A 19,949-nucleotide genomic window follows, 5' to 3' on the forward strand; every position below is an offset into this window, starting at 1 on the left:
TAGAGAGACAGAGAGAGAGACAGAGAGAGACAGAGACAGAGAGAGACAGAGAGAGAGACAGAGACAGAGAGACAGAGAGAGAGACAGAGACAGAGAGAGAAACAGAGACAGAGAGACAGAGACAGAGACAGAGAGACAGAGAGAGAGACAGAGAGACAGAGACAGAGAGACAGACAGAGAGAGACAGAGAGAGAGAGACAGAGAGAGAAACAGAGAGAGAAAGACAGAGAGAGACACACACAGAGAGACAGAGATGCAGAGACAGAGAAAGAGAGATAGAGAGAGAGAAGACAAGGGGAAGGGGAAGGGGAAGGGGAAGGGGAAGGGGAGAATGAGACATGGTCTGACCTGGGCTTTGGGAAAATCACTTCCCTTGGGAGTTGAGGGGAGGATGAATTGGAGAGGGGAGAAACTTGGAGGCAAGGAGGTCACTTAGGAGGTTGGTCATTGCAATTGTCCAAGTAAGAGGCAATGAGGATATGAATCAAATTGTGTGAATGAAAGGGATAGATGTTGGAGAGACAGAAGTGGCAAGACTTGTCAATTTTCTGAATATATGGGCAATATATTTTTACAGAATATGTTAAAAATAAATATAAGATAATTTTTTGAGGAAGGGAGGTAGTGAGAAGCACTAGCAGCTATCCTTTATCTGATACATACTGGCTGTGTGACTCTGGGCAAGTCACTTCACCCTGTTTGCCTCAGTTTCCTCATCTGTAAAATGAGCTGTTGAAGGAAGTAACAAACCATTCCCATATCTTTGCCAAGAAAACCTCAAATGGGGTCATGAAGAGTTACACAGAACAGAAAAACGACTCAACAACATTTATAGATGAGTTGCTAATCTGCATTGGTGAATGGAGTTTACATACAAGAAATCCCTTGCATTGAGGAAATCATGATTCTAGACTGCACCTCCCCACCCCCTCCCCAAAGCATTAGAATCCATATTCCATTGGGTTGATTTCTTATATAATACGGATGTTTGTTCTTTCTTGAAGGGTTTGTTTTTTTTAAATAACCCTGTCCATGAACCACAAGCACCTCTTTATTCCTTTCTCTTTGTAGGGTATTTGGAGCTGCTGTTTTCTTAACGTCCACCCTGAATATGTTCATCCCTTCTGCAGCCCGAGTGCATTATGGCTGTGTCATGCTGGTCAGGATTCTACAGGGTCTGGTGGAGGTGGGAGACCAATTTTACAATACATTTATATTTTGCTTTGGATAATGGAGTTCTTTTTAACCTTTTTAGGCTTTTTTAGGTCATCTTTGTTGGTTTGATTTTCAGGTGGAAACCACGCCCACTGTTCTGATTTGCTTTTTGTTTCCCTTTTGTTTTTGTGTCTCCAGCACCTAGTGCAATGCCTGGCACATAGTAGGTATTTAATAAATACTTGTTGATTGACTATTTTCCTGCTTTCTCAACTTCCTATAATTATTATTATTATAAAAATGAATATTATCTCCAAAATGCTCCTGTGTTATTCCAAGATAAAACATAGCTAGTGGCCGTGTCACACAGTATCACAAATTTAGAGCTGGAAGGGACCTCAAAGGTCATCTAGCCCAACCTACTCATTTTTACAAATGAGGAAACTGAGGCCTCAAGAGTGATTTGGCCATGGCTACTCCCAGGTAGAGATAATATTTGAACTCAGGGCCTCTATCTCCAAGGGGCAGCTAGGTGGCACCATAGTGCATAGAGCCCTGGGCTACAATCAGGAAGATTCCCTGAGTTCAAATCTAGCCTCAAACTCTTACTAGTTGTGTGACCCTGAGCAAGTCAATTACTCTGTTTGCCTCAGTTTCGCCATCTGTAAAATGAGCTGGAGAAGGAAATGGCAAACCACTCCAGTATCTCTGCCAAGAAAATCCTAACGGGGTCCCAGAGAGTCCAACATGACTGAAAAGAAAACTGAATAACAACACCTCTGATTCCAAATCCAATATTCTTTCTACTGGGCCATAGATAGTACTTAGAACTGAAAGGGACTGATGTGTTGTTCAGTCTTCCCTCTATAATGTAATCCTTTCTTCAACGAATAGAGTGCATCTCTCCTCTCTGTACATTTCCAATGGTGGGAGCTCACCGTAGCTGGAGGCTGCCCATTTTAATCCTGGATTGCTTTAATTGTTAATAAATCCTTCCCTTTCTTGGTCAGGATCTGTGATTTCATTGGAGGGGGCAGTTCCCAATGAGGAAATTATTTCCATTAATGAAGAAATTCCCTCTACCAATACATTTCAGCAATTTTTTTTTACAACTTGGGACCATAGATACACTCTTTTTGCAGATAAGGAAACTGAGGCCCACAGAGGTTATGTAAGTTGCATTCATGGTACCGAGATGATAAGCAGCAGAGGTGGGAAATTATAGTCTTAGAAGTTAATTGACTTGCCCAGGGTCACACAGTCAGAAATTGGCCTTGAGCCCCATTCTTACTGACTCAGGCTAGCTCTTTATCCACTTTGTAAAACTGCCTTTTCCAATTTCTTCCTTGTATTGAGGCAGACCTGCCTTCCCATAACTACTGAGCCAGGTGGCATCATAGATAGAATGCTGGACTTGGCCTTAGTAAGGTCCGAGTTCAAATCTTTCCTCTCACACATGTGGCCATGTGACCCTTTTGTTGTTCTGTCCTTTCAGTCATGTCCAACTCTCTATGACCCATTTTAGGGTTTCTTGGAAGATACTGGGGTGGTTTGCCATTTCCTTTTCCAGCTCATTTTACAGATGAGGAAACTGAGGCAAACAGGGTTAAGTGACTTGCCCAGGGTCACACAGCTAGTAAGTATCTGGCCTGATTTAAATTAAGGTCCTCTGGCTCCAGACCTGGCACTCTTATCTACTGTGCCTCCTAGCTGCCCTAGAATAAATCTAGTGTGTAATAACTCTCCAAATTCTTGAGGACAGCTATCATGTCCTCCTTTAAGTCTCCTGTTCTCCAGGTCAAGTATATCCAAATCCCTTGAGGTATACTTGTGAAATACAGTTTGGAGTCCCCTCCCCACCTTAGCTGCCCTCCTTGCTGCCTTATTCACATCCCTCCTAAAATGGGCTACTCAGACCTAAACACACTCCTCATGTGGTCTGCTAGTGCAATATACTGTGGGATAAATTCTTCTGCAAAGCCCTAAATGCTACACCTGGAAGGAATCAGTCATTTATATCATTTAGTTCAACCTTCTCATCTGACCATTGGAACCAAGCGAAATTCAGTGAATTGGTCACTGTTCTAATTGGTAGTGGATTGAGAACCTCTACCCAAGTCTTCTGGTTCCAGATGCTGTGTGGTTTCTACTCTTTTGGTAGGAATAGACTTTGTGATTTCATCAAGAGAATGAAATCAGTTCTGGTGAGGAAGATCCCCCCATCAACGCTCATTAGCCCTTGCTCTGCAATTTATTGTATTAGATTTGTCTGGGGCACCGAGAGGCCAAGAGACTAGTCCAGGGTCACACAGCCAACCTGTGCAGGAGGAAAAACTTCCTGAAGCGAAGACCATGATCTCCTGAGCATGCTGTATGGACATCCCATTCTACTATTCACAGAATGCTCCAAACATTTGATTTGGGGGTAAATTTGGGAATTTTAAAGAACAAACTGTGCTTGAGGGAGGCTACATAGTGTTGCAAAGACAGAATTGTCCTGGGTAAAGCATATTTAACACCAATTTCTGAGAGAGACAGAAAGAGAGAGAGACAGAGAGAGAGACAGAGACAGAGAGAGAGACAGAGAGAGATAGAGAGACAGAGACAGAGAGACAGACAAAGAGACAGAGACAGAGAGATAGAGAGAGAGAGAGAGAGACTGAGACAGAGACAGACAGAGAAAGAGACAGAGACAGAGAGAGACAGAGACAGAGAGAGAGAAAGAGAAAGACAGAGAGAATGAGAATGGAAGTCACAGAACTTGGTTTCTAGACTTACTCAGCAATTTGTAGTAAATTATTTTTTCTTCCACTTTTCCTCATCTACAAAATGAGGATGTTGGATTGACTGGTAATTAACTTCCCTGCATCTCAGTTTCCATATCTGTAAGATGGGGGTAAGGTGGACTAAATGACCTCTAAAGTCCCTCCTGTTGTAAATCTATAGTCTTGTGACTCTTTTCTAATATTCTGGGATTTGATAGATCTTAAAGAAACCCCGGTCCTATTTCAGTATTACTCAAATTAAAGCTTCTGTTAGTAATTAAATGGAATTGCTGAGTATTTGATATATTCTGCATCTAAAAATAATGACTCAAGTCAGATAAGGAGGGGACATATTGGGAAATAAATGAAATGGAACCAGATTAAATACTGCATTTTGACACCTTTGCCAGGGTGTTACCTATCCAGCATGCCATGGGATGTGGAGTAAGTGGGCACCCCCGCTGGAAAGAAGCAGACTGGCAACTACCTCTTTCTGTGGTAAGTGCTTTAGAATGATGAGGTCTTAAAAATTGTCTATTGGTATCATTTTGTTTTTCCATTGCCTTAATTTCCAAATATATTCTTTCCCCTTCTTTGGCTAGTGAGTCATCCTTTCTAGCAAAGAATTAAAAAAAATAGAGAAAAAAAAGACAGTTTGGGGAAGCCAACCAACACATTGAGTCTGACAGTATGTATATTCCACACCTACAGTCCCTCACCTTTAGAAAGAGAGAAGAGTTCTCAGTTCTTTGCCATGTCCAAGATGCTTGGTCATTGTAAGTAAATAGTGTTTGCTTTCATTTTTCAGGTCCTTTATGTTGTCACAACCATCAGGCATACTGTTTGTTTCCTTCTGTTTACTTCATCTTGTATTGGTTCATACAAGTGTCCCTTTGCTTCTCTGGAGAATTATAGGCTCTTGTAGAGCTAATGAAGTACCTTAGAGATCAATGAGTTCAGTCCCTTCATTTTACAGAGGAGGAAACCGAGGCCCAAAGAGAATATTTGTGTTGTTGTTCAGTCGTTTCAGTCATGTTCTACTCTCCATGACCCCTTTTGGGGTTTTCTTGGCAGAGATACTGGAGGAATTTTCCATTTCCTTCTCCAGCCCATTTTACAGATGAGAAAACTGAGGCAAATAGGTTAAGCGACTTGCCCAGGGTCACACAAATGCTAAGTGTCTGAGGTCAGATTTGAACTCAAGTCCAGGCCCAGCACTCTATCTACTATACCACCTAGCTACCAAGGGAGTAAATAATTTGCAAAGGAACTCCGCTGTGGCATGATGGATAAACTTTGGCTTTGGAGTCATGATACCTTTGTTCAAATCCCCTTTTTGCCACTTACTACGTGGGTAATCATGGGTGACATTTCCCTTTTAGGCCCTCAGTTTCCTCATCTGTAAAACAGCATGGCTGAATGTCGTAACCCCTAAGATGAGAGTAGCAAGGCCAGAATTTAAATCCCTTAATCCAGTGTTCTTTGCATGTCACTTTTATATTTCTTCCATATTCACATTATTTTTCAAGGTACTTTAATACATTTTTAATAAAGTTAAGAATTAATTTTCAATTGATTAATTTAGATTAACGATTTATTTTAAAACAAAATTTCCATTGATTTACTTAGCATGAATAAGGAACAAAGGAAATCTTGGTGATGTAGGAATTGGCAGACCTTAGATAGCGGGATAACTTTTAATCTGGAATTCCCTCACTCACAAAGTAGGGAGGCCTCTCCCTTCTAACCACTATTTCAGGAAGGGGCCTCACCATTCACCTTAGAGTTCCTGTTACCCCTAAAGGGTCTGCGTGGTATTTCTATTCATTCCAGAGAGAGAGAGAAACAGAGACACACACACACACACACACACACACACACACACAGAAAGAGAGAGAGAGAGAGAGAGAGAGAGAGAGAGAGAGAGAGAGAGAGAGTGATTTATATTTTCTTATAGAGAGAGAGAGAGAGAGAGAGAGAGAGTTTCATGTTTTCTTCCATATTCTTTCTACTGTTTAAAGGCACATGTCAGACTGTGGAATGTTTTGAAACATTCATTGGAATATAAATGTTACTTCTCGTGACTCATTCCAGAGAGAACAGGTTTCTTTATACATTACAACAGCTTTATACACTCTTGCCTTTGGGCAGGGATTTTGTCCTTGCCAATTTTTGAGTCTTTTTAAAATTTGTCCCTTTGATTCCCCCTCTACAGAAATAGTTCCTAGAAATCTGTTTTTTTTTTTTTGCTATTTTTTAGAGTTTTTAATTTTTTTAAATTAAAAAAAATTTATTATTTTAATCAAATGCTTTATTAACTTCTAGTTTACATCATTCATTTCTGCACGATTTTGAGTTACAAATTTTCTCCTCATTCTTCCCCTACCCACCACCCCAAAATAGCGATCCCACTGGATATCTCCTCCTCCAATCTGCTCTCTCCCATACCCCCTCTGACTTTCCAGTAGGGCATGGTGGATCTCTATGCCCCACTGCCTGTATATCTTATGTCTCAGTTACATGTAAAATAATATTGATGATAGTATATATATTTTAAACATTTGATTTTAAAACTTTGAATTCCAGATTCATTCCCTTCCTCCCTTGTCACCCACCCTTACTGGGAAGGTAAGCAATTCAATATAGGTTGTACATGTGTAGCTATGCAAAACATTTCCATAGTAGATATATTGTAAAAGACTGAATATATTTCCCTCCATCCTATCCCACCCCCACTTATTCTATTCTCTACTTTCATCCTATCCTTTTTCAAAAGTGGGTGCTTCCAACTTCCCTCCCCCCTAGCTTGCCCTCCCTTCCATCATCCCCTCTCTCACCCCCTTCCCCCTACTCTTCTGTAGGGTGAGATACCCTATTTAGTGTGAATGTCATTCCCTCCCTAAGCCAAATTCAGTGAGAATAAGGTTGACCCATTCTCTTTTGCCTTACTGTTCTTTCCATCCATTGTAACCATTTTCCCTTACCTCTTCTATATGAGATAGTTTACCCCATTCTGTCTCTCTCCATCCCCTCTCATTATATTCCTCTCTCACCTCTTAATTTCATCTTTTAAGTATCATCCCTTCCCATTAAATTGGTCCTGTGCCCTCTATCTATGTATACCTGTACATGTATATACATACATTCACATGTATTCATATGCCCATATACCCTCCTACATAGACTTATATATGTATGTATATATATATATATTTCTATTCCCTTCAATTATTCTCATACTGAGAAAAGTTTCATAAGTTACAATTATTGTTTTTCTATGTAGGAATGTAAATAGTTCAACTTTGATAAGTTCCTTATGATTTCTTTTCCCTGTTTTCCTTCTCATGCTTCTTGTATCTGAATGTCAAATTTTCTATTCACCTCTTGTTTTTTCATTAAGAATGCTTGAAAGTCTTCTATTCCACTGAATGATCATTTTTTCCCCTGAAACATGATACTCAGTTTTTTCTGGGTAGGTGATTCTTGGTTTAATCCCAGGTCCTTTGCCCTCCAAAATATCATATTCTAAGCTCTGCGATCCCTCAGTGTAGAAGCTTCCAGATCCTGTATTATCCTGATTGTGTTTCCACAATACTGAAATTGTTTCTTCCTGGCTGCTTGTAATATTTTTCTCCTTCATCTACGAATTCTGGAACCTGGCTATAATATTCCTAGGAGTTTTTTTTTTGGGGATCTTTTTCAGGAGGTGATGGGTGGATTCTTTCAACCTCTATTTTGCCCTCTGGTTCATCAGGGCAATTTTCCTTGAGAATTTCTTGAAGGATTATTTCTAGGTTCTTTTTTTGATCATGGCCTTCAGATAATCCAATAATTTTAAAATTATCTCTCCTGGATCTATTTTCCATGTCTGTAGTTTTCCCGATGAGATATTTCATATATCCTTCTATTTTTTCATTTGTTTGGATCTGTTTAATAGTATCTTGATTTCTCATAAAGTCACTAGCTTCCATTTTCTCTAATCTAATTCTGAAGGAATGATTCTCTTCAATGAGCTTTTGAGATTCTTTTTCCATCTGGCAAATTTGGCTTTTTAAGGCATTCTCCTCACTCCTCTTCTGCCTTTTTGAACCTTTTTTGCCATTTGGGTTAGTCTATTTTTTTAAGGTGTGATTTTCTTCAGTCAGATTGTTGACTCTCATTTCATAATTTTCTTGCATCATTCTCATTTCTCTTCCCAATTTTTTCCTCCCCTTCTCTTATTTGGTTTTCAAAATCCTTCTTAAGGTCCTCTATGGCCTGTACCCAGCTCATATTTTTCTTTGAAGCTTTTGGTGCAGGAGTTCTGACTTCACTGTCTTCCTCCTGTTCCGTGCTTTGATCCTTTTTGTCCCCAAAATAGGAGAGTAAAGTTGGATTCCTCTGATTGGTTTGCTTCCTTTGACTGCTCATGTTGCCACTCAATTACTTGACTTTTGTGCTTTTTGCCACAGTAGGACTCTGCCACCAGACAGGGGAGCTTCGTCCCAAACTCTGGGGTTTTCTCAGCTACTAAAGGTTTTAGTTGGGTGCCCTATCTGAAGCCTCCACACTCTCTGGCAAGTTGGTCACACGCCCCACACCTCCACCCTCTCACTTTGTCCTTAGCATCTATGTGTTGATAATTCTGGAAACCGCCACAGCTGCTGGTGATCTGAAGTCCCTCTAGCCGGCAGCTGGTCTGGCCACCCTCTTGACATCTGGTTTTAAGGGTCAGCTATACCTGGTTTTGGCACATATTGGCTGTGTGCTTCTGGGAAAGTCACTACATTTTTCTGTGTCCCAAGCAGCCAAGACTATGATGCAGAATAGGCATCAATCTTTTGTGCTACAAGGATTTCCTCACCTATGAGTTCCCCATAGCTATGATCTCACAGGTCCAAGGCCTGTCGTTGTAGTTAGTTCATTTCTGGGTCTTTATTTTTCTAGAGAGGAAATGTAATATGGAATCAAGATAGCCGTAGTTGGAACAGGAAAACCTGGGTTCATGATCCACTTCTGACATAAGCTAGCTGGGTAACTCTGGGAAATTAACTTCTCCCAGGCAACTCTCTAAGACAATATAAGTGGCAGAAAAGGTGTCAATGTGTATCAAGAGAGAGCATTTCCTCAGATGTTCCCTATGCCAGTAAAACCATAGAACCAATTCTTATCCTTTCTACTTGGCCTGTTTGGAGACTCAGCATCAACTCTATACAGAAAATACCATTGGACCTTACCTGCCCTTCAGGACATGTAGACCCTGGAGGGATTTTTCTTTTGTAGACCTTCTTTTTCATGTCTCATGATTGTACTCATGTTGTACTGTGGTGTCTGAATGAGAGTTAACCAGCCACCGCTCCCACTTCCTGGCCATGTTCCCCAACAGAACTAGGAATGATTGGGCTCCAATAGAGAATTATTAAACAAAGGTCAAGTGCCTTAGATTTTCTAGCTAAGGTGTGGCCTTATCTTAAGGAATTCTCAGCACTGAAAGGATTCTCAAAGTTATCTCACCCAACCCATATCTGACCAATGACCCACTTTACAATAGCCCCAATTAATAGGTAGACATACCTGTTGGAAGAGCTCCAGGATGGGGAACTCACCACCTTCTGAGACAACCCACTCCACTTTGGAACAACTCTGAAGGTTAGGAAGGTTTTGTTTGTGTGTTTCGATCAGACCTATGAATTCATCCATGTAGGGGGGCTCCCAGTGAGGACATCAGCTACCTGAGGATGGTAATCCACTGCCACTACTCTCCAGCTTCTAATAATCCTCTTTGTAATTGCCACCCAGTTCTCCCAGTTCCACCCTCTAGGGACAAAGCTAATTCTTCATCATTCTTCCAGATACCTAAAGACAGCTATCACATTCCCCATAATCCAGGGATCTTAAAACCAAGTAAATTCAAGAAGCATACATGAAGCAAGCTCCAAATATTATGTTAATTGCTGAGAATTCAAAGAAATGAAGAAAAAAAGAGTCAGTGAATAAGCATGTATTAAGTACCTACTGTGTGCCTGGCATTGTGCTAAGTGCTGGGGATACAGAAAAAGGCAAAAACAATTCCTGTCCTTAACCCCAAGGGGTCTGTGGAGAGAGTTCAAAGTGTCCATAAACTTGGATGGGGAAAAAAATCTTCATTTTCACTAGCATCCAAGTAAAACTTAATATTTCTTTTTAAAAACATTTATTCAGAGAAGGGATCCATAGGCTTCATCAGAATGTCAAAGGCTTCCATGACACAAAAATGTCTTAAGTCTTCTCTGCTTCTATTTCCTTCATATGAACCTTTTGAGGTTCCTTCACCATCCTGGTCAATCTCCTCTAGATACACTTTGGCTGTTCCACATACTTGCTAAAACGTGACACCCAGAGCTGAACCCAACACTGTAAATGGGCTTTGGCTGGAACAGAGCACAAGACCTTCTCCTGAGCATAGTACACTGGGCCTTTCAATGCAGTTGAAGAGAATATTAGATTTTTTTTCTTTTGCAAAAGGTTGCATTGTTGATCCATAATGAGTTTGCTGTCCTCTGGTATTTTTCATCTGATATCTTCTTCATCTCGTATCTCTAAAGTCTATTTTTTTTTAACCCAGATGTGTTTTCTTTTAACATAATTTAATGCCCTTTTATTGGAATTGACCTAATAATTATTCAAACCTGTTGAGATATTGTCAAATCCTGTCTTTGCTAACTATAGTTTTAGCTACCTCTTCAAGTTTTATGTCATCTGAAGATCTGATAAGCGTACCAGGTATGTCTTTATTCAAGTTATTTATAAAATAGCCAAATGGCACAGGGACAAGCATAAATCTCAGTGGTCATCCTGTGGATACCTACTTCTATGTTGATATCAACCCATTAAGTTCTAAAACACCGAAATCACCCTATTGGACTAAAATTGATGGTCATCTCACTTCCTCATACCAACTGACCTTGCTCTTCACTCTCATAGAGACCTCTAGTCTTTTAAATTCTTGGTAATTAATCCCCCCAATTTTGGCTTCATCAACCTCCCTTCCTAGCCTGTATCCCATAGTCAGCTAATTCAATGATGCATTTGCTACCACCCTAGAATCCCTAGACCTCTTGGCTTTCTGACAGACCTACCTTGGGCAATCCCCAGATCTAGACAGTTTCCACTCTATGACTGATCATTATAGGGGAATGGTGGGTCATGGTGCCAACGAAGTCCTCTATAAGGAATTAACAGGAATCTCAAATGGAATTCTTTTTACGGGGAAATCTGATCATTGGTTTCTTATTATCTATTTCTCTCATTCCATGAAGTAGCTGCTTCATTCCTCTCTGTCCTCTTTAGACCTTGGGCCCTACCCTCACCTGACTCATTCTTAGCAGGTGACCTTGTACCTTCTCCTGAGATTGAAGCTAAGCTGAGTTCCTTCTTCTGCTCTCTACTGTAGAATCTCTATGTTTTTACTCCCTTTTTCTACTAGCTCTTTTCTGTGAGTAAGAAGGGTTTGTCATCCTTGTCAAGACTTGCTCCTTTACCTACTCTCCTCCCAGGTCTTCTGGGACCTTACTGAACAGGGCACTGGACTTGGTGCTAGGATGATCAGAATTCAAATGTGGTCTCAGATACTAAGTAGCTGTGCAGTAAGTCTGCTTCTCTGATCTCCTTCTACCTTTTCTGTAAAATGAAAGAGTAGACATGATAGCCTCCCATATTTCTTCTAACTTTTAGGCAATAATCAATAAGTTAATCATTCATCAATACTTTAATCAATAATCAGTGTCATAGTTGTATAACCCTGGGAAAGTCACTCAACCTTACTGGGCCTCAGTTTCCTCATGAGGCAATGGAACTAGATGGCCTTCCAACTCTAAGGTTATGATCTGATAACATAACTGTGTGACATTTGTCAAATTACTTATCTTCCCTGGGCCTTAGTTTCCCTTGTGTAAAACAAAGGGCCTCTAAAGTCCCTTTCAGCTCAAAATCTATTGATTGTTATTAATCCATGATTTTAATTGTTCCTCTATTCATCTTCAGCCTTTCCTTCTTTACAAGTTTCTTTTCTTCTTCCTATAGTCTCTGCTATCAAAAAATCCTTTACTTTGCCTCCCTATATTCTCAATCTATGTTTCCAAAGTTATCCTTAATTTCCTTGCTAAACTTCTATTTTCTAAAAAAGGTGTTTATTTTTAAAAGCATTTATTTTTTCCTCTTACAGTAACACCAACCGAACAATAAGCTGGAAAATAAATTCCTCATAACAAATATAGGGTAGTTAGGTGACACAGTGGATAGTCAGTAATACCTTAGTTCAAATCCAACCTCAGACACTGACCAACTGTATGATTCTGGGCAAATCATTTCACCCTGTTTGCCTCAATTTTCTCATCTGTAAAATGAGCTAGAGAAGGAAATGGCAAACCCCTCTGCTGTCTTCACCAAGAAAACCCCAAATGGGGTCACAAAGAGTCAGACACAACTGAAACAGCTGAGTAATAACAACAGCATAACAAAACTGATTCTCACATCAGTCATGTCCAACAAAGAGGTGTCATTCTGTATGTTAAGCCCATCTCCTCCTTGACAGGAGATGGGCGATATGTTTCATCCTTAGTTTTCTGGACTCATGGTTTATCATTGCATTGGTTGGAGTGCACTTGTCCTTTCAAAGTTGCCTTTCTCTGTAGTGTTGTTTGCATTGGATAAGTTGTTCTCCTGGTTCTGCTCATCTTGCTCTGTGTCAGTTCATAAAGCTCTTCCCAGTTTCCTCTGAAACTGTGGATTTCATCATTTCTAATGGCCACCAATATTCCATTTCATTCATATTCCATAATCTGCTTAACTGTCTCCCAATAGGAGTTTGTCGTTTTTGACTGCTGTGAAAAGAGCTGCTGTAAATGTTTTGTGCATATAGGTCCTTTTCTTCTTTCTTTGATATCTTTGGAGTATAGTCCTAATCATGGTATCACCGGCTCAAATAGTGTGCACAGTTTGGTAACTTTGGGGTCCTAGTTCCAAAATCCCTTCCAGAAATTACATTTCGCTGGGAGGCTCCTTGAATTCCTGGTAGGTCCTAACCCTGTGGCCCTTGACATCAGTGCCATCACCTCGTGGTAGATATTCTGGGTCATGTGGCTCCGCATTATATCTTTGGCCGAGGATTGGACCCCATTTAGAAGGACAAGCTTCAAATGGATTCATCTGCCCAGTAACACCTGTGGGTCTGTTTACTGGAGACCTTTACCATGAAGTCTAGGCCTGGGATTGTGAGATTTGAGATTGGGATAGGCCTAGAGATACAGATTTGAGATTAATTGAAATAAGGGGTCAGAGGGGTGGAGGGAAACAGTAATTAGGAGAAGAGCAGTCTATATCTTGCTGCTGTTCATTCTTCTGAAACCACCTACTTCTTATCCATGGTCAAGGGTAAGTCTCAGATTAGAGTTATTCCATTGAGTTAATATTTATTGGAAGTTCACAGGATGCCTGTCACTAGACTAGGAATTGTAGTATTAGAGAGCACCAAAAACCAATCAATGCCCTAGAGGACTCACAGTCTTGTCTAGACGAGATAAACAGTCAGAATAGATAAGTATTTACCAGGTGAAGAAGGTGGAAAGAATAATGAAGTTGGAGGGATGAACTTGATCAAGTGGTTTAGGGCCCTGGACTGGAAGTCAGGAAAACCTTGGTTCAAGACTCACCTCAGATGCTTCCTGGCTGTGTGGTGAAGCTGGGAAAGTAACTTAACCTCTCCGTGCCTCAGTTTCCTCTTCTGTAAAATGAAGGAATTAGACTCGCTGGCCCTTGCTAAGGTCCTTTACAGCTACAAAATCTTGGCTCTGCCACTTAATAGCTGTATGACTCTGTTTCCTCATCTGTAAAATGAGGAAGTAGGACTTGATGCCTTTCAACTATACGATCTTGTGAACATTAATCACATCTAAAATTTGGGGCAGCTAGGTGGTGCAGTAGAAAGAGCACTGGATCTGAGTTCAAATCTGACCTCAGACACCTATTAGTTGTGTGACCCTGGGCAAGTCTTACAACTCCAATTACCTTCTCTCCCCTCAAAAAAAAGTAATATCCAAAATGTACATAGCGCTTTGATATTTGCAATGTATTTTACCAATATTATCTTACTTGTTCTTTACCATAACAGTAGGAGGAGAGTGCATTATTATCCTCATTTTATAGATGGGTATATAGACCTACAGATACGTACAGATACTATGAATAGTATCTAGTATTTTCTTGTTCTTGTTCAGGCATTTTTCAGTTATGTCTGGCTCTTCGTGACCACATTTGGGATTTTTTTTGGCAAAGATACTGCAGTGGTTTGCCCTTTTCTTCTCCAGCTCATTTTACAGATAAGAAAACGGGGTTAAGTGACTTGCCTAAAGTCACACAGCTAATAACTGTCCAAGGCTAGATTGGAACTCAGGCAAATGAGTCTTCCTGATTCTAGGCCTGGTGTTCTATCTACTATGGTATAATCTAGCTACCCTTATCTAGTGTATTTGACTAAAATAACTTGCCCAAGGTCAGGATTCAAACCCAGATCTTCCTGACTCCTAGTTAAGTGCACTAGGCACTGTACTACACTGTTTTTCATGAATACTGGTTGCCACAATGTAAGGGTGTTAGTGTAGAAGACACCATTGGTGTGGGGTAGGTACCATAAGGTCAAGATGGTGAAGTAGGTCATAGAAGGAAGGGATGGAGGGGCCTTGATGGGGCATTAGGAGTGGAGTTATCACTCGGAGGACAGGGAAGAACACTGGACATCCACTCACGTGCCATGGTGGCCCTCAGCTAGGACCCATGCCCCAGCCTTCTAATCCTGATTCTGGACTTTTCTCTTCTCTCATTCTCCCTCTCTTTCCCCTATCCTCAGTTAGAAATTGGATTGGTGTATCAATGACCAATTAAAATCTTCTCATGGAAACATTATTTGCATATACCAAGGTTCTGCCTGAGTAGCCTTTGGAAATGAGGCTCAAGATTTATGGAATGGCAAAGGTGGAAATGGATCTCAGAAAGGCTGGGAGATAAAGGAGTTACTTTATAACTATGATTGGTGAGCCTTAAATGTGAAGCTAGCAAAAAAAATTCTACTTGGAAATAAATGTGTGTGTGTATTTTATTGTAGTTTTGTTTCTTAGTCATGCCCGACTCTTTATCACCCTCTTTGGAGTTTTCTTGGCAAAGATACTGAAGTGATTTGCCATTTATTTCTCCAGCTCATTTTACAGATGATGAAACTGAGGCATGCAGCAGTTAAGGAACTTGCTTGAGGTCACATAGCTAGTACATAAGTGTCTGAGGCTGGATTTGGTCTCAGATCCTTCTGAATCCTGGCCCATAGCTCTATACACTATGCCACCTAGCTACATATGTGTGTATATATACATATCTAAATATATTTAATTTAACATGGTAGTAACAAAACTTCTCTGCTTTGTTGTGCCCCCTTCTAAGCTCTCTTCTTTTGTGTGTATTTTTCTAAAACTTTTTTTGAAATTTGAATCTCCAGTCACTTGCCGCTGTGTGACCTTAGGCAGGTGACTTAACCTCTCTGAAATACAAGTTCCTCATCAGCAAATTAGAGCCACAGATTCTTCTACTAGCTTTCTCTCAGGGTGACCGTAAGAAAATGTAAGCCCCCTGGGTAGGGATTGTGCTTTCTTTTTCTTTGGATCTTCAGTACTTGGTACAATGCCTAATCCGTGCACTTAATAAATGCTTTTTATTGATTAATACAATTTTAGTGTGTTGATTTAGCAATATGATGTTTTGTTCATACCCCCTTCTGAACTTCCCTTTTGCTCCCTCTTGTGAATTTTAAATGCCCATTTGACATTTTTCTTTCTTTAATTCCTTCCAAACACTTTTTTCCCATAAGGTGATTGGTATTTGAAAGGTAATACTGGCCTTCCATTCCTAGAATCCTTCTTTAATGATGTCATGGGAGTTGGCCTGACCTCCTGTCGTGTTGCTCAGAATTCAACGTAGTCTTGTGTTTATCTGACCCTCCTCTATGTAGCTAAAAGGTGCCTGGACTCTCAGGGGGTCAATGTTTCCCATTGTTCTCTTTTCCCCAGGTTCATATGCTGGGGCAGTGGTCGCCATGCCATTGGCTGGAGTGTTGGTGCAGTATATTGGATGGTCCTCAGTCTTTTACATTTATGGTGAGTTATTTTACTTCACAGGTTTACCCTGCTGACTCAGAGAGATGACTTTTTTTTACTTGGTCTAAGATTGCAGTCTTGGGAAAGAGGAAGAGCTAAGAAAAAAGTTAGTGTAGAAATGGAATAAATTGTGCAAAAATGACAGTTTAAAGGTTTGTATTTTATGTATCCAAATGGGCGTTTTGAAGTGGATGCAGAAGTATTTTAATTTAAATATCAGGTCACTGGAAATGAACATGGGGTTTCCTATGAGGAATCTAGTCATGTGTTAGGGTCCTATGACCTTTGACTGTCAAGGTCAGAGGTGGGGAACTTGAAGTCAAAGGGCCACACTTGAGGACCTCGAGGCTGCAGCTTCCCCACATCTGAAAGGCACCGACATGGGCATAGCTGAGAGAACAGGAAAGGGCTCAGCAGGTGTGATTAAGGAAGGAATTGCTATTGATCTGATTACAGGGTCATGACTGTTCAACATTTTGGGACTTTCTGCATCTAAACCTTCCAGCAATTTGCATTATAATCTGATGCATGAGACACTTTCTAGGGACATGTGCATGCACACACATACACATATACACATACACCATAAGAAAACATTAATGGAGATGCCCCAGGAAAGCTACAATGTCTCTAGAGTTAGACTTATCTGCTGCAAAGAAGTTTCACCTGTTTCTCTTACTCTTCCTACTGGGCCTGGAGTCAGGAAGACTCATCTTCCTGAGTTCAAATCTGGCCTCACACACTAACTAGCTATATGACCCTGGGCAAGTCACTTAACCCTGTTTGCCTCAGTTTCTTCATCTGTAAAATAAACTGGGGAAGGAAATGGCAAAGCACTCTAGTGTCTCTGCCAAGAAAACACCAAATGGGATCAAAACAGTCAGACATGATCGAACAATAACATAAAGGTCAATTTTGGAGCAAACAGACCAGCATCCTGGGAAATCTTTGCTTTTATAAGCTACCTGCACAGAGAAAGAGAGAGACATAGATAGAGACGGAGAGACATACACACAGACAGAGAGACAGAAAAAGAGACAAAGACAGACAGACAGGTACCCTTTTTGGACCTACTGGCAGCAGCTTCTCTTTTCCTGTCTTTGCTCCTTGAATTTGACCACACTGAAAAATTGTTTGGTTCTATTGAAAGGTGTTTTCAAAATGGAATATTTAAAAGAGATGGGAGGAAATGAGAACTGAGCTTTTTTCTGTGTCTGGGAGCAGACCACTATTGTCTTCCCACACAGGGATGTTTGGGATTATTTGGTACATGTTTTGGTTGCTGCATGCCTATGAGTGCCCTGCCTCTCACCCAACTATCTCTGAGGAAGAACGCACCTACATAGAGACAAGTATTGGAGAAGGCGCCAACCTAGTCAGTCTAGATGTAAGTACCATTCATAATCAGTCTCTGGCTTGCTCTCCCTGAGAATTCCCCTTAGTTGCTACCTAGCGCACTTGAGAGTGAGGGAGTTCTACCTACCAAAAACCTCATGATTTTTCTTTTCTAGAAATTTAATACACCCTGGAAACGGTTTTTCACATCGATGCCCGTTTATGCCATCATTGTGGCCAACTTTTGTCGGAGTTGGACCTTCTACTTACTATTGATCAGTCAGCCTGCTTACTTTGAAGAAGTCTTTGGCTTTGCAATAAGCAAGGTAAAATGCAAAACACAAGCTGCTTCTGGGAACCATTTGTAGCAACCTGAGAATTATCCATTCTAGCAGCCAGCTTTCTCACCCTCTGCCTTGGTTTCCTGGACTGGAGAGCTCTACCCTCAGGACCTGTTCACCTTTGTGGTATAGTAGAAAAGTCCTGGATTTGAGTCCAGAAGATCTGTGTTCATGTCTCAGATCTAAACACTCTGTGCCTCAGTTTCCTAATCTGTAAAATGGGGGATAATAATTCCTGTAGTACCATTCTTACCAGTTTGTTAAGAGGCCATAATAAAATAATATGCACTTTGTCAACCCTAAAGCACAATATAAATGCTATCTATAGTTTGGTTAAGTGGGAAGAGATTTGGATTTTGAGCTAGAGGACCAGGACTCAGGTCCCAGCTCTGCTATTTACTATCTTCATGACCCCTGGGCAAATTCACTTAGCTTTTCTGGGTCTCAGTTTCCTTATCTATACAATGAAAGGGTTGGACTAGACTAACCCTCTAAAGCCCCTTTCCAGCTTGAAATCTATGATCCTTTAATCACATGGAGATGGTGGCTCTGGGTTGAGTCCTGAAGGAAGAGAAAGATTTCAATAGGGGCAGATGAGGAGAGAATGTGCTCCTTGTCATGGGGGACAGACTATGCAAAGGGATGGAGGTGGGAGGAAGCGTATCAAGTTTGGGGAATTTTTATTGATATATTTTATTTTTATGTTACCTATATTCCTCCACATATTATTCCGTTTTCTCCCTCCCAGAGAGCTGACACTTATGGTAGATAATACAAAAAAGGGGAAGAGAAATAATCTGCAAAACTAGCCAACATATCAAAAAAGTCTGATGTTATAGGCTGTGCTCCATAGCCATGACCTCCCAACTCTGCAAAGAAGTGGGGAGAGATTTCTTCTCAACCCTCCTCTTTGCGAGGTTTGGGTCATTATAATTTTACAGCATTCTTTTTTTTATTTTGTTATTCTTTCCTTTGTAATCATTATGTATATTGTTTTCTTGGCTCTGCTTACTTCACTCCGCGTCAAATCATGTACATCTTCTCATGCTTTTCTGTATTCATCAGTCATCATTTCTTACAGAACAGCAAGATTCCATGAATAAACTATAGCTAATAACAATAGCTAACATTTATATAGTGCTTACTGCATATCAGCCACAGTGCTAAGTAATTATTATTCACAATTTCATTTCATTTAATCCTCACAACAAGCCTGGAAGGTAGATACTATTATTATGCCCATTTTACAGATGAGAAAACTGAGGCAGGCAGAAGTTAAGTGACTTGCCTGGGGTCACACAGCTAGTAAAGAACTCAGGTCTTCCTGACTCCTGGCTCACTGCCTCACCTAAATGTCATTACATTCATGGATTACAATTCTCTTAGTCTTTTACCAATCAGTGGGTTCCCGTTCTATTCCCAGTTCTTTGCTAAAGAGTTATTCTAAGTTTTTGTTGTTCTTGTCCCTGCTGGTAGTCTGTGCCTAGGAGTGGAATCTGATTTACATTTTCATAACCAAAGAAATACAGGATAACTAGCTGGCCAAATGGAGATGAACATAAAGTGGCTATAAATAAGAGTCATTGATTCTCTTTTTATTCCAGGTGGGTCTTTTGTCTGCAGTCCCACATATGGTCATGACAATCATTGTACCCATTGGAGGACAGTTGGCTGATTATTTAAGAAGCAGAAAGATTTTAACAACAACAGCTGTACGCAAAATCATGAATTGTGGAGGTATTGTGAATCTGTTAGCTGTTTTATATAATTTATGCAGGATAAAATTAATCTTAATTTAATTATAAAACATTATGGAAATTATATAACCTCTAGTAATGAATCTAGCCTGAAATGAAAGCCCAACTCTTTATCAGCAATATTCTCCCAGTGATGCTAAATGGGTGTGAGCACACAGAACATTAATATCCCAAGATCTTTTCCATATGAACTGATGGCTGTACATTATCACTCTATCTGGGTGCCTTTTCAGGCCCCAGGATTCTATGATCTGGGTTGTGCCAGGGAGTAAAGCCATGGAGGAAGAGTCTATCTGAACTAAATGGACCGATCCCAATAGGAAGTTACATTGTGATGTTCTTTAGAGGACTTTTAGCTGGCTCCACATTTTAAAAAATAGTAAAGAGTAAATCTTTCTTACTGATCATTGTTTCTGGCTCTCTGGAAATCTGGGCCCTCCT

At 40.4% G+C, this 19,949-nt stretch overlaps 1 protein-coding gene across 2 annotated transcripts in view; it reads left to right on the forward strand.

The window, feature by feature from the left end:
* The window catches only part of SLC17A8 (solute carrier family 17 member 8), a 59,342-nt gene that overhangs the window by 27,885 nt on the left and 11,508 nt on the right, over window positions 1–19,949 (forward strand). For both annotated transcript variants that reach the window (XM_069095088.1, XM_069095087.1), the window contains exons 4-9: window positions 1,072–1,186; window positions 4,331–4,418; window positions 15,989–16,075; window positions 17,323–17,462; window positions 17,587–17,736; window positions 19,356–19,488. In XM_069095088.1, the coding sequence (XP_068951189.1) occupies window positions 1,072–1,186; window positions 4,331–4,418; window positions 15,989–16,075; window positions 17,323–17,462; window positions 17,587–17,736; window positions 19,356–19,488 (713 nt within the window). The remainder of the gene's footprint in view (window positions 1–1,071; window positions 1,187–4,330; window positions 4,419–15,988; window positions 16,076–17,322; window positions 17,463–17,586; window positions 17,737–19,355; window positions 19,489–19,949) is intronic.

This window comes from Petaurus breviceps, unplaced genomic scaffold (genome assembly GCF_028583685.1).
Source record: "Petaurus breviceps papuanus isolate PSGF00001 unplaced genomic scaffold, PetGlider_PUasm1.0 225, whole genome shotgun sequence".
Classification (NCBI taxonomy): Eukaryota; Metazoa; Chordata; class Mammalia; order Diprotodontia; family Petauridae; genus Petaurus; species Petaurus breviceps.